Source organism: Callorhinchus milii, unplaced genomic scaffold, assembly GCF_018977255.1.
Source record: "Callorhinchus milii isolate IMCB2004 unplaced genomic scaffold, IMCB_Cmil_1.0 Scaffold21, whole genome shotgun sequence".
In the NCBI taxonomy this organism is placed as follows: Eukaryota; Metazoa; Chordata; class Chondrichthyes; order Chimaeriformes; family Callorhinchidae; genus Callorhinchus; species Callorhinchus milii.
This window is the reverse complement of record NW_024704762.1, coordinates 5752516-5767974: the sequence shown is the minus strand read 5'-3', so window position 1 is coordinate 5767974 and position 15459 is coordinate 5752516. Positions and strand designations below refer to the sequence as shown.

Sequence of the window (15459 nt, the reverse complement as noted above, 5' to 3'; positions counted from 1 at the left end):
CTCACTGCCGGTCAGTCTCCCCAACTCCTCCCTCCACAGATCATCCAGAACTCTGCAGCCGGTATCCTCTCCCACACCAGGTTCCGTGACCTTATCACTCCCATCGTTGCCCACATCCAGTGGCTTATCCACTGGCTTCCCATCACACAGAGGTTACAGTTTAAGATGCTGGTCGTCACCTTCAAAGCCCCCCCCAAAACATGTCAGATTGAGGTTCCTCTTTGACAACATCTCCTGTATTTATCTGAATTTTGCATATTGTGTGAGTAGGTCATGTTTATATGTCTCCTGGCCAACAATCCTCCCGATACAGTCGGTCATTCATTTTGTGGCTGTTTGTTACACATTGTTGTGCGTAAAGCGGATGTCGCATTTGCCTACATAATACAGTCACTGCACTTCACAGTAATTCCCGGGAATAAGTTTCTACAGCCCCTCATTCTTTAAAAGAGTCGATGGGACCAAACAGGGCAATTGGTTGACAAACAGTTTATTCAGTTTGATACAAGCGCTCTCAGTTAAACTATTACAAGTGTATCAACTATTACATAAATAAGATCAACAACATAACAATTTAACATCATCAAACTCATATTTTTGTTGAGTAATTGAATAGTTTAATAAACATGATAGAACTATTTGTTTTTTTAAGAGACAGAGGTCGGCAATGCCAAATCCTGGGCTTTAAAATTTACCTATTTAAATAATTTAGATATATAATAAGAATATGATGAATGTGATAATCACTATAATAATGTACTTTACTGTTGAAGTTGATAATTTATTAAATAGATATGTAAATGGTTACTTATTTATAGTAATGTTTTATAAACAAACACGTTTGGCCACATATGTTGACTCCGTTGCAAAATACAGTCACTCTACAGTAAATTCTGTGAAGTGCTTTGAGACAGACATCCTCTCGACGTGAAAGTCGCTGCATGAAATGCAAGAATTGTTATTGTTGTTATATATTTAATGGATTAAATTGCAAAAGAATGTCAACATAACCATTCTGCAATTTCTAATTGAAATCTCAAATTGACACCAAACAGGTTTAGTCCTTAAGAGATCAAAACAGAGGTCGCTGGGAACACTCATCAGACGAAAGGTCATCGACCTGAAACGTTAACCTCTCTCCATAGATGCTGCCTGACCTGCTGAGTATTCCCAGCGACTTCTGTGTTTATTTCAGATTTCCAGCATCTGGAGTATTTTGCTATTTGTTAGTCCTCAAAAGAAATCCCTGAACAATTCTGCGGTCGCTGGTCCAGCCAATTTTGTTTTTTACAAAAATTCCCTTCCAAATATATTAATCTTCATGTAGTGCTAATAAAATATATATATATATATATACTCTTCAATAACTTTGATAAAATAAATAGTTTGATAAACTGCTTTGAACTTCGATCGAGGTGCTTTCTTCAGTAATACTTCTCCTCATCCAGATGGAGGCGATAATTGTCTCCAGCTTTTTTGTATTATACTGTAGCTCCTAACTCTTTTCCTTCTCACGCAGAATACAAACTGAAATGAAGAATAAAATAATTTATAAAATATATACATCCATTTGAAATGAATAAATATGAAATAAACAATACATTATATCTGCATATAATATATATATGTGTGTGTGTGGGGGGGGGGGGGGGGGGGGGGGGGGTGGACTGGCACATCAAAAATACTACCTACAACCATACCATCCAAGACAATACAATTTACATTGCAATATCTAAGCATCCTATCAAGCTGAGATTGAAAGCAACTGATGATTGCCAAGCAAGCGAGATGGGAGTAAAAGTGACTGTAGCCATGGTCAAAGAGGTAGGTTTTTATGCAGGTTGAAAGAGGGGTAGAGAGGGGAGAGCGCAGGGTGGATGATGGAGGGAAAGTGGGGGACAGCAATAGTGAGGCGGGGGGCACCCAGGGTTAGAAGAGTTGAATTTACTTACCAATAGACAAATAGTGCATATAATGAGTATGGCGAGCAGGATAGCCAGGACTATAATGATTATGGCCCAAAATGGTAGGCTCTTGTTGCCAGTAACTGGTGCTTCCGTTCCTACGCAAACCAAACAGAATGCAATTGTCAATAATAAGACATCATTTCACAATTCATAACCAACAGAGCTGCGGCACAGATCACTACTTTAAGAACGGGTAAAGCATTTTGTTGCTTCTCCCATTGTGCTTGGATATACGTTCTTTGGTTAAGGAATTTCAAGATGCGTTACGTATCAGGACAAATCGGGATTTTCTCGAAATATACAATCAAAAATAATTCAAATGCTGAATAAAATGACCGAATTATCAATTCTTTATTAGAACTATATTTGGATCTGTTTCAAACGCAATTCAAACATAAGAACATAAGAATTAGCTGCAGGAGAAGGCCATTTGGCCCTTCGTGCCTGTGCTCCGCCATTCAATAAGATCATGGCTGATCTTCTCACCTAACTCTGATTTCCTGCCCTATCCCCATATCTCCTAATCCCTCTATTTTTCAAGAATCTATCAGTCTCAGCCTTGAAAATGTTCAAGGACTGAGCATCTACAGCCTTCTGGGGTAGTGAATTCCATAAGTTCACTACCCTCTGAGTGAAGAAATGTTTCCTCAGCTTTGTTCTAAGAGGCTGACCCTTAATTTTAAGACTGTGACCCCTGATTATAGATTCTCCTTCCGGGGAAACAGTCCCTCTGTGTCTACTTTATCAGCCCTTTAAGAATCTTATAAGTTTCAATAAGATCCCCCCTAATTCTTCTGTACACCAGAGAATACAGCCCCAGTTTATTCAGCCTATCCTCATAGGTCAGTCCCCATTGCAATTGTCCCACAAACAAGTCATGAAAGGAAGGAACAATTGTAGGTGGGTGAGGTTGTCAGTTAGGACGGTCGGGAGTAACTCTCTTGCCTTTTCGAATAGCGTCATGTGATAGTATTGGTTCGTTGACTTACCGGTGGTGGATGGGGCATTGTTGGTTGTTCCTGTTGATGGGTGTGCGGCTGTCTGACTTGTGGGGCCCTGTGATGCCGCTGATGGTCTGGCACTCAGTGTTGCTGTTGTTCTGGCTGCAGTGTTGGAGGTTCCTGACTGAGTCGTGGATCCTGGAGAACAGGTAGTTGTCATTTTAGTACTCGCAGTTTCCAACAGAGAGCACGATCTCTGGATCTACCTCATCGACACAAACCACAGCCGCTGAGCACCTGATGTAACTACTTTAAACTTCTCCACACTTCAACTAACTGACCCGAAATTCCACCTGGTCCCTGAGCGCTTAAGAATTAAGAGTGAATTAAAGAGTTTTCCACAATCCTGACCTTCGATTTTAAGGCAAAATACCCTTACAGAATGGAATCCCGGGGCACACACATCCCTTGCGACTTCGGCAAAAGTTTTGCTGAATTTTATAGCAAACGTCACGAGAAAAATGAAATGAAATAAAATGGAATTACATGGAGACTTTTGTTTCAATGGATATGGCACAAACGTCTGAAAACGGTGGTTTAGCATTACTTACAAAAATGGTTCTCTACGACGGAGAAGTAATTTTAAAACTTACCGCTTTCTGTTGGTGCTGAGCTGGTGCTCTCTGTTGGTGCTAAGCTGGTGCTCTCTGTTGACCCTGAGCTGGTGCTCTCTGTTGGGGCTGAACTGGTACTCTCTGTTGGCGCTGAGCTGGTGCTGTCTGTTGGTGCTGAGCTCGTGCTGTCTGTTGGTGCTGAGCTGGTGCTCTCTGCTGGTGCTGAGCTGGTGCTCTCTGTTGGTGCTGAGCTGGTGCTCTCTGCTGGTGCTGTGCTGGTGCTCTCTACTATCTGGGAGGTGGATGCATCAGCTGTGTGGCTTCCTGCTGCTGTGGCCATTGTGCCGGCACTTGTGACCGCTGGAGATGTGGAGCTTTCTGGCAACGAGTCAGATACACTGGATTGTGATGATGAGCTCATTGCAGAGCTGATGGCTTCTGCTGGAATTGTTGTTTCTGTTGATGCTGAGCTGGTGCTCTCTGTTGGTGCTGAGCTGGTGCTCTCTGTTGGCGCTGAGCTGGTGCTGTCTCTTGGGGCTGAGCTGGTGCTCTCTGTTGGTGCTGAGCTGGTGCTTTCTGTTGGTGCTGAGCTGGTGCTGTCTGTTGGTGCTGAGCTGGTGCTGTCTGTTGGTGCTGAGCTGGTGCTCTCTGTTGGCTCTGAGCTGGTGCTCTCTGTTGGTGCTGAGCTGGTGCTCTCTGTTGGCTCTGAGCTGGTGCTCTCTGTTGGTGCTGAGCTGGTGCTCTCTGTTGGTGCTGAGCTGGTGCTGTCTGTTGGTGCTGTACTGGTGCTCTCTGCTGGTGCTGTGCTGGTGCTCTCTACTATCTGGGAGGTGGATGCATCAGCTGTGTGGCTTCCTGCTGCTGTGGCCATTGTGCCGGCACTTGTGACCGCTGGAGATGTGGAGCTTTCTGGCAACGAGACAGATACACTGGATTGTGATGATGAGCTCATTGCAGAGCTGATGGCTTCTGCTGGAATTGTTGTTTCTGTTGGTGCTGAGCTGGTGCTCTCTGTTGGTGCTGAGCTGGTGCTCTCTGTTGGTACTGAGCTGGTGCTCTCTGTTGGTGCTGAGCTGGTGCTCTCTGTTGGTACTGAGCTGGTGCTCTCTATTGGTGCTGAGCTGGTGCTCTCTGTTGATGCGGAGCTGGTGCTCTCTGTTGGTGCTGAGCTGGTGCTCTCTGTTGATGCGGAGCTGGTGCTCTCTGTTGGTGCTGAGCTGGTGCTCTCTGTCGGGGCTGAGCTGGTGCTTTCTGTTGGTGCTGAGCTGGTGCTCTCTGTTGAGGCTGAGCTGGTGCTGAATGTTGATGCGGAGCTGGTGCTCTTTGCTGATGCGGTGCTGGTGCTCTCTGTTGGGTCTGAGCTGGTGATCTCTGTTGGTGCGGAGCTAGTGCTCTCTGTTGGGGCTGAGCTGGTGCTCTCTGTTGGGGCTGAGCTGGAGCTCTCTGTTGGTGCTGAACTGGTGCTGTCTGTTGGTGGTGAGCTGGTGCTGTCTGTTGGGGCTGAGCTGGTGCTCTCTGTTGGGGCTGAGCTGGTGCTCTCTGTTGGGGCTGAGCTGGTGCTCTCTGTTGGGGCTGAGCTGGAGCTCTCTGTTGGTGCTGAACTGGTGCTGTCTGTTGGTGGTGAGCTGGTGCTGTCTGTTGGGGCTGAGCTGGTGCTCTCTGTTGGGGCTGAGCTGGTTGTCTCTGTTGGTGCTGAGCTGGTGCTCTCTGCTGGGGCTGAGCTGGTGCTCTCTGTTGGCGCTGAGCTGGTGCTCTCTGCTGATGCGGTGCTGGTGCTCTTTGTTGGGTCTGAGCTGGTGCTGTCTCTTGGGGCTGAGCTGGTGCTCTCTGTTGGTGCTGAGCTGGTGCTCTCTGTTGGCGCTGAGCTGGTGCTCTCTGCTGATGCGGTGCTGGTGCTCTTTGTTGGGTCTGAGCTGGTGCTGTCTCTTGGGGCTGAGCTGGTGCTCTCTGTTGGTGCTGAGCTGGTGCTTTCTGTTGGTGCTGAGCTGGTACTGTCTGTTGGTGCTGAGCTGGTGCTGTCTGTTGGTGCTGAGCTGGTGCTCTCTGTTGGCTCTGAGCTGGTGCTCTCTGTTGGTGCTGAGCTGGTGCTCTCTGTTGGTGCTGAGCTGGTGCTGTCTGTTGGTGCTGAGCTGGTGCTCTCTGTTGGTGCTGTACTGGTGCTCTCTGCTGGTGCTGTGCTGGTGCTCTCTACTATCTGGGAGGTGGATGCATCAGCTGTGTGGCTTCCTGCTGCTGTGGCCATTGTGCCGGCACTTGTGACCGCTGGAGATGTGGAGCTTTCTGGCAACGAGACAGATACACTGGATTGTGATGATGAGCTCATTGCAGAGCTGTTGGCTTCTGCTGGAATTGTTGTTTCTGTTGGTGCTGAGCTGGTGCTCTCTGTTGGTGCTGAGCTGGTGCTCTCTGTTGGTACTGAGCTGGTGCTCTCTGTTGGTGCTGAGCTGGTGCTCTCTGTTGGTACTGAGCTGGTGCTCTCTATTGGTGCTGAGCTGGTGCTCTCTGTTGGTGCTGAGCTGGTGCTCTCTGTTGATGCGGAGCTGGTGCTCTCTGTTGGTGCTGAGCTGGTGTTCTCTATTGGTGCTGAGCTGGTGCTCTCTGTTGAGGCTGAGCTGGTGCTGAATGTTGATGCGGAGCTGGTGCTCTTTGCTGATGCGGTGCTGGTGCTCTCTGTTGGGTCTGAGCTGGTGATCTCTGTTGGTGCTGAGCTTGTGCTTTCTGTTGGTGCGGAGTTGGTGCTCTCTGTTGGTCCTGAGTTGGTGCTCTCCGTTGGGGCTGAGCTGGTGCTCTCTGTTGATGCGGAGCTGGTGCTCTCTGCTGGTGCGGAGCTGGTGCTCTCTGTTGGTGCTGAGCTGGTGCTCTCTGTTGGCGCTGAGCTGGTGCTCTCTGTTGGTGCTGAGCTGGTGCTCTCTGTTGGGGCTGAGCTGGTGCTGTCTGTTGGTGCTGAGCTGGTGCTCTCTGTTGGCTCTGAGCTGGTGCTCTCTGTTGGCGCTGAGCTGGTGCTCTCTGCTGGTGCTGAGCTGGTGCTCTCTGTTGGCGCTGAGCTGGTGCTCTCTGTTGATGCGGAGCTGGTGCTCTCTGTTGGCGCTGAGCTGGTGCTGTCTGTTGGTGCTGAGCTGGTGCTCTCTGTTGTCTCTGAGCTGGTGCTCTCTGTTGGCGCTGAGCTGGTGCTCTCTGTTGGTGCTGAGCTGGTGCTCTCTGCTGGGGCTGAGCTGGTGCTCTCTGTTGGCGCTGAGCTGGTGCTCTCTGCTGGTGCTGAGCTGGTGCTCTCTGTTGGCGCTGAGCTGGTGCTCTCTGTTGATGCGGAGCTGGGGCTCTCTGTTGGTGCTGAGCTGGTGCTCTCTATTGGTGCTGAGCTGGTGCTGAATGTTGTTGCGGAGCTGGTGCTCTCTGCTGGTGCTGAGCTGGTGCTGAATGTTGTTGCGGAGCTGGTGCTCTCTGTTGGTGCTGAGCTGGTGCTTTCCGTTTGTGCGGAGTTGGTGCTCTCTGTTGGTCCTGAGTTGGTGCTCTCTGTTGGTGCTGAGCTGGTGCTGTCTGTTGGTGCTGAGCTGGTGCTCTCTGTCGGGGCTGAGCTGGTGCTCTCTGTCGGGGCTGAGCTGGTGCTCTCTGTCGGGGCTGAGCTGGTGCTCTCTGTCGGGGCTGAGCTGGTGCTCTCTGTTGGTGCGGAGCTGGTGCTCTCTGCTGGTGCTGAGCTGGTGCTCTCTGTCGGGGCTGAGCTGGTGCTCTCTGTCGGGGCTGAGCTGGTGCTCTCTGTCGGGGCTGAGCTGGTGCTCTCTGTCGGGGCTGAGCTGGTGCTCTCTGTCGGGGCTGAGCTGGTGCTCTCTGTCGGGGCTGAGCTGGTGCTCTCTGTCGGGGCTGAGCTGGTACTGTCTGATATCTGGGAGGTGGAGGTTTCAGCCATGGCGCTGGATGCTGAGGTTTGTGTCAGTGAGGTAGATGCGGAGCTGCTGGTTTCTGCTGGTGTTGCGCTGGTGGGTGCAGCAGTTGCCGATGTGGAGCTTTCCGGCATGGGGCTGGATACGGCTGATGAGGGTGAGTCCGTTTGAGAGATTGTGGTTCCGAGGGTACTTTCACCTGTTTTATACAATGACAAATCAGACTTAGACTCAGGCAAAGTGTCGCATAACCGTATGAATCAGACTCACATTCACCTGCAAATACACTGCACCTTTACATCAGATGCTGTTGCAATGTAATAAAGCCCTGCACTAAAAGCAAGTTATTCTTATTACTCACAAACATACACAGTCAATTCACATCACAGTATATCCTGTGAAGCGCTTTGAGACGTCTCAAAGACGTGATAAAGTGCAATATCAAATTCGTAGATTAGTATATAATATTGGTTAATATTATATGATATTATTATCGTCGTTAAATCTAAACCATTAACGGCCACTTATAAAATACCCAGTCACTACAGTAAAATCATGTGAAGGGCTTTGAGACGTTCTCTCGATACGAAAAAAGGCGCTTCTGTACATCAAATGTAAGGATTATCATTATTGTAATATATTCACTGACACCTTGTGAAGATGTATTCACTCATCACCGCTGACCTAAAGCAAAGCTGCACCTCCAAGTATATAGTCAATCCACTTCACAGTCCACAAATGTTTGTGGGACGCTGTTGTGCGCAATTGCCTACCATGTTTGCTGCACAAAATATACAGTCAATCCACTTTCTAGTACATCCTGTGCAGCGCTTTGAGACATCTCGAGACCTGATAAGGCACTATATCAAATGCATGGATTATTATCATTACAATATATTCTGTGAAGCGCTTTGAGATGTCTCGAAGACATGAGAAAGGGCTATATCAAAGGCAAGGATTATCATTATTTGTAGTGTTACCTGAAACAATGAGCCACAAAATCAATGCAGTCCACGAGGTAATCTTTGCAAAGAGCATCTTGTTGTCTTGCTGTTGTGTTGCCTGTTGACTGGAAGGTTGCTTTGCTGCTACTGCTGCTATTCCAGCACTCCATCTCCCTATTTCTATCTCTGGCAGGGCTGCTCATTCTGCGTCATTGGAAAAAACACGGGGAGGGCGGGGAGGGGAGGGTGGGTGAGGAATGTTTCCCAAAACATTTCTGACCTAGTTCTCGAACCGATGCTTAAAAATAAAATAAAGTAATGCGGAACCTCCCTCCTTACCTGAGTTGCTCCTCACCTGAGCTGTTCTCACTGTGATCGTTGAGGACATAGCTGGTGAGACACTCATTCAAGCTGATTACGCACATCACACTCTCATACACACACACACACACACACACAAGCCCTTGTTTATCTCCTGCCTTAGAAATGCACATATTTGTTCCTGCTTTTTGCCGTGGCTACAACAGGGAATGTTACGTTTTGCAATCAGAAAGAAAAACACACACACCTTTGACGCAGCAGCTGTACATATTAACGACTCATATGTTAACCAATTCCAAGTCAAAGAAAGGTTCAAGTATTCTACAACCTTACATTTGGCTGGACCCAGAAGCCTGTCATTACGATATTTTTATATATAAATACATATATGTGTGTATGTATATGTTTGTTTGTTTGTCCGTTTATTTATTTATTTATTGATTCATTTATTTATTGATGGATTTATTTATTTCAAAGCAAATTTTTAAATAATATCTATTTCTGAAGATTATTATTATCAATAAATATAATTATATAAAAGGCAGGGCGAAACCTTGGGCAAGTTTCCTTACTCCACACAGAGCCTAATAATAATCCCTCCAAAAACCCCAAACAATAATAAAATTGGTCATTTTCAATCTACGACTGTTTGTGGGACATTGCTGTGTGCAATTGGCTGCCGCGTTCGCCCACAAATTCACTTTACAGTGTGTTCTCTGAAGCGCTTTGGGACGTCGTCCTGATGTGAAAAGTGGTATATCAAATACAAGGATTATTATTATCATAATTCTTATAATTGATGTTGCACCTTTAAAGTCTGCAGAACGTTAAAAAACGTTTGACAGAACGATCCTGTAAAGTGGAGCGACTGCATATTTTTGTGAGTGTTTTTTGGGGATCGATCTTGTAATTTGTTTTGCCTTCAACAAGAACAACAACAACAACAACAAGTTACCATTTATTGAGCGCCTTTCACGTCGGGAGGACGTCCCAAGGCGCAGTACAGTTAGGTCAGGACCCGAGCAAGGGGGAAATGGTCAGGGTGAGGGGAGGGAAGGGACTGAGCGAGGAGGGGGTAGAGATTCGAGAGAGGAGCTGTTGTATTATTGCAGCAGTAAAATTAATGTAAAGGTTTCAAAACTGTGTATTCATTTGCTCCTGGTCTCAGTTGGTTTGGTATTTATGTGATTCAAAGATGCATATAAAACTATCCATTTTATCCATTTGCCTGTCAGAGCTGATAATAGTAATATCATATGATGGAGCTAAGAACGAGATTGCTCACACTGTATACCACCAGAACCTCTAAACTAGATACTAGAGGTTACCGGATCAAACATAAGCTTTCTCTTTGCTTTCTCTTCCTTTGCCTCGTGGAACAGATTATCAGGAAGAGTGGTTGAGGTCAGCACACTGGGACTCATTTAAAAACACAGAGCTTGACGCTGTGATGGGAAGATGGTGGCAAAGGTATTCTGGAGGGTTGAGGTCAAATGGGCAACTGAACCAATCTTGAGATCTCGATATGATATGCGGCTCGCTGCTGGACACAAACATTTGAACTGTTTGTAAGGCATTGTGTAATGTGTAAAAAAAACCATCCTGTTCGTACAAAAAACAACTTGCATTTATATATCATGAGGGGTAGAGTCCCGGAGGGCTTCCCAGCGTGGGAGTCAGACAACGAGCCAGGGGGCAAGATTGGTGGGGAGGTGACCGTAAGCACGATGAAAAAGGAAAGTGTTTAGGCAGGATTTGAAGGTGGGGAGGGAGGAAGGGGACAAGGCGGAGGGGTTAAGGGAGAGAGTTCCAGAGTTTCGGGGCATAGCGGCTGAAGGCACGGCCACCGATGGTGGGTTTTTAACAATACTTTGATACACCATTGCAGCGGGACATGAGCACACAGGTTAGTGATGTGAAGGTCAATTTCAGGACATATATTAGGAGGGATTTGTTTTCGCAGAAGGAACTGACTGGAGGAGGAAGTATTCCCGAAAAAGGTGATAAATGAGGTGACATTTCACCTCATTTAAGAAACAGCTTGAAGCCGTAATGGATGACAGTGAGGTAATTAATAAAGGATGTGTGAGATGACATCAGCTGATGAAACTTCATCCAAATCAGTCTTGCGATCTTGTTAAGAATCACGCCCAAAATATCAACCGAACATTCTCTTTCAGTTGTCAAATGGCTTGATGTGCACTTCCATCATTTTCCATTTAATAATAATAATCCTGGCATTTGATATAGCAATTTCATATTTTCGAGACGTCTCAAAGCGCTTCACAGAATATGCTATCAAGTGAATTGACTGTATATTTGTGGGCGAAACGCGGCAGCCAATTGCGCTCAGCAGTGTCCTACAAACAGTCGTGGATTGAATTGACCAATTTATTAATTTTTTTTGCTTGAGGAATTGTTATCAGGTGTGTGGAGTAAGGAAACTTGCCCAAGGTTTCGCCCTCTGCCTGGAATTGAACCCAGGTGTCTCACTTGCAAGGCGAGTGCTCTAACCACTGAGCTACAGGACTCCAATGTAGTCATCTTGCCCCAGTCACTGTTCCTTGATCACTTGAGCCATGTCCCGCTTGCTGACACCTTCCCTGTATCAAATTGTGGAGTCCTGTAGCTCAGTGGTTAGAGCACTCGTCTCGCAAGCAAGAAGATCTGGTTCGATTCCCGGCAGGGCAAAATGTTGGGCAAGTTTCCTTACTCCACACACCCTGTTTGCCAAGCAGTAAGTCGGAACCCGGTTGTTGGTCGATTGGAGGATTGCTTTTCCGGGGATAATAAGCCCTTCAAAAATATAATGTATATGAATAATAATGTGGTCTCTCAATCCACGACTGTATGTTAGGCACTGCTGTGCGCAATTGGCTGCCGCGTTTGGCCCACAAAATACAGAGCCACTCAACTTTACAATATAGTCTGTGAAGCACTTTGAGACGCGATGAAGACGTGATAAGGCGCTATATCAACATGCAAGGATTATTATTATTATTGTCCTGACTTCCCAGCGCAGCATCAAACTATTTAAAATGAGTGCAGTGTCCTGGCCTGAACTTCCCTTGTTGGCAAACTGGTGCAGTCGTTAATTACCCTGTGGGTAAAGGAAACCTTCCTGCCATCTGTCCTGAAATTACCCTTTCCAACTCTAAACCTCCGTCTTCTGTTCGGTCTGAGCGCAGGTGTGTACAACTCAAACTTCATATTGATGGCTGGAGGGGATATTGCACAATAGATGTCAATGAACCAAACTGTAATGACGAGTGTGACCACTAGTCTTTTTACTCTCTGTCTGACTCAGTTGATTGCGTTGGGGAAATAATCAGGGTTGGGTTTGATGTCATAGGAAGGTTCAGGCAGCCGTAAATGAAGGCTTCAAAAAATTTGAACATACTCAAAGGTTAACAGAGACGCTGACGGTATCATCATCCACGATTGCACACTCAACCTTGCTAAGCCAGTCCGGAACCTTGGGGTCTTGCTTGACTCTCAACTATCCTTTCTACCCCACATTCGCTCCATGACCCCCTCTGCCTTCCCCCACGTCCGCAACTTTGCCCGGCTCCGACACTGTCTCACACCGCAGGCTGCCAAAACCCTCATACACGCCTTCATTACATCGAGGCTCGACTATGCAAACTCACTGCTGGTCAGTCTCCCCAACTCCTCCCTCCACAGATCATCCAGAACTCTGCAGCCGGTATCCTCTCCCACACCAGGTTCCGTGACCTTATCACTCCCATCGTTGCCCACATCCACTGGCTTATCCACTGGCTTCCCATCACACAGAGGATATAGTTTAAGATGCTGGTCCTCACCTTCAAAGCCCCCCCCGCCATAGTCTTGCTCCTCCCTTCCTCGCCGACCTCCTAATCCCCTATCATCCTGATCGCTCCCTCTGCTCAGGGGGCTCTGACCTGCTTCACATCCCCCATTGCTTGGCCCACTATCGGCGGGCAGGCTTGCCGCCACTCTGCACTCACCCTCTGGAACTCCATCTCGCAGTCCCTCCGTCCCGCCTCCTCCCTCGCCACCTTGAAGACCCACTTTAAGACTCCTCTTTGACGGAGCTTTTGATCTTCCCGCTTTACCCCCTGCTCTCCCCACTCCCCACCCCAACCCTCAGCTCAGGACCATAACTATAGCTGTCCAGCGCCTTGGGACGTCCTCCCAACATGAACGGCGCTATACACATGTAATTTTGTTGTTAAGTTATTGATTGTCACGGCATTTGCCTCTGTTTCCTGTTCAAAAAATTTGAACATACGCAAAGGTTAACAAAGACGCTGACAGTATCATCATCCACGATTGCACACTCAACCTTGCTAAGCCAGTCCGGAACCTTGGGGTCTTGCTTGACTCTCAACTATCCTTTCTACCCCACATTCGCACCATGACCCCCTCTGCCTTCCCCCACGTCCGCAACTTCGCCCGGCTCCGACACTGTCTCACACCGCAGGCTGCCAAAACCCTCATCCAGAACTCTGCAGCCTGTATCCTCTCCCGTGACCCTATCACGCCCACCGTTGCCCACATCCACTGGCTTCCCATCACACAGAGGATACAGTTTAAGATCCTGGTCCTCACGTTCAAAGCCTCCCCCCCCCCCCGCCATGGTCTTGCTCCCCCCTTCCTCGCCGACCTCCTAGTCCCCTATCATCCTGATCGCTCCCTCTGCTCAGGGGTCTCTGGCCTGCTTCATGTCCCCCGTTGGTTGCCCCACTATCGGCGGGCAGGCCTGCCGCCACTCTGGAACTCCATCCCGCAGTCCCTCCGTCTCGCCCCCTGCCTCGCCACCTTCAAGACGACTTTAAGTCCCTCCTCTTCGAGTGAGCTTTTGATCTTCCCGCTTCACCCCCTGCCCTCCCTCCTCCCCACCCCGACCCTCGGCTGCCGCGATTGGCCCACAAAATACACAGTCACTCACCTTTATAGTGTACTCCGTGAAGTGCTTTGAGACGTGATGAAGACGTGATAAGGCGCTATATCACATGCAAGGATTATTATTATTATTTCAGCGCACCCAGAATTTGGCTTTTATAGCACGCATAGCCAAAGTACAAAGTGACTACAATTTGCAGTGAATCTTGACGCTTTGTGACGTCTTCCTGAAGTGAAAGCAGCTCATAGCGCATACAAGAATTATTATTAACAATAAATAAAATTGTGGACGCTTAAAATTCATCATGAATTCTATCAAACCAAACTCTGTTGGAATACCTCCCTCTAGTGGCAAGGTGCGAGAAAAGGTGAGGTGTGTTGCAAGGTGGGGTTGACCCAAGGCGCGGCCGAAGAGACTGTGGGATGAAGTTCCAAAGGACGGGGTCACAGAAGGCCCGACCGCCGATGGTGGGCTGGGCGGTGGATGTGGAGCAGGCCAGAGCCCGCTGAGTGGAGGGAGCGGTCAGGTTGATGTGGAAATAGCAGGTCACAGAGGTAGGGAAGAGCAAGGCAAGGATTTTGAATTCCATCCTCTGGGGGGATGTGGAGCCGGGCGAGGGTGGGGTGATAGGGTCACGGAGCCTGATGTGGGAGAGGACACAAGCTTCAGAGTTCTGAACAACCTGTAGCTTGTGGAGGGAAGAGTTGGGAAGGACGTCAAGTAGAGAGTTAGCATTTCTGAGCCTAGATGTAATGAATGACTGGATGAGGGTCTCAGTGGCCTGAGGGGAGAGTCAGATCCAGGTGATGTTGCAGAGGTGGGGAAAGGCAGAGAGGGTCGTGGCACAGATGTGGGGTAGAAAAGACAGTTGAGGATCAAACAAGATGCGAAGGACTGGCTTAGTAAGTTGGAGTGTGCGACCATGAATGGTAAAACTGTCAGTGTCTGAGGTGTGGAGGTGTTGACGGGAGCCAATCAGGAGAGCCTCAGTCTTATTGACGTTCAACTGAAGAAAGTTAGCTCTCATCCAGGACTTGATGTGTGACAGACATTCTGTCAGGACAGCGGTCCTGGAGTCGAGGGTGGAGGCAGAAAGATAGAGTTGGGTGTCATCCGCATACATGTGGAAGTTGACCCCATGTCTGCGGATGATGCCACCAAGAGGGAGGTTGTAGATATTGAAAAGGAGGGGACCAAGGAGAGAGCCCTGAGGAACGCCGCACAAGATGGTGCGGGGGCTAGAGGAGAAGCTTTTGTGGAGATAAAGCGGAGACTGCACGAAAGGTAAAATTTGAACCAGTCAAGGACAGGGCCGTGAAGGTTGAGCTGAGACAAGAGACGGCGGAAGCCGATAGAAGAGTTGACAGTGTCGAAGGCAGCACAGAGGTCAAGGAGGACGAGGAGACAATGGGTGGTGGGGGGGTACCTGGTCAAAGATGGACATAATGTCATTTCTCACTTTGACCATGGCTGTTTATGTGCTGTGAGCCCGATGGTGGATTCCTAGGCTGGAGCAGGGGGAGACTTTGAGATGGTCAAGTGGAGATAGGAAGCTAGAAGCATAGTGGGAAAGGAGGACCGATTGGGACTAAAAGAGGGTGGAGGGTGCGGGTACGGTCATTTTGGGACAAAGCAACTTAGGTTGTAAGAGGCAAATCCATTCAATCCCAATTACTGTTAATTACTGTATGTTTTTAATCCCTATTATTTTCTTCAGTGCTCCAATTATGCTTTCTATGCAATGTTGGGTGATATAAACTGCAGGAAGCAAAGCAGTCCAGCACAAACTGACCTGTAAGCTTTCGTTGGATAAAAGTGTAGAGATACCTGTGTCATGTATTGCCTCTGACCACCCTCGTAGCGCCTACCAGAGACTTTCCACCAGATCAATCTTCACCTGCCCCGATCA

General features: G+C 48.1%; 1 protein-coding gene across 1 annotated transcript; it reads right to left on the bottom strand.

Moving 5' to 3' along the window:
• Positions 1-4264: 4264 nt before the first annotated feature.
• Positions 4265-8488, bottom strand: LOC103174458 (mucin-5AC-like; the record flags this gene model as incomplete). The annotated part of the gene is made up of 6 exons (XM_042342858.1): positions 8378-8488; positions 7100-7596; positions 6785-6853; positions 6070-6310; positions 4652-5865; positions 4265-4543 (listed from the first exon to the last, which is right to left on the bottom strand). Coding segments are annotated over exons 1-6 (2358 nt in total), but the record flags the coding sequence as incomplete, so codon positions are not given.
• Positions 8489-15459: the final 6971 nt, after the last annotated feature.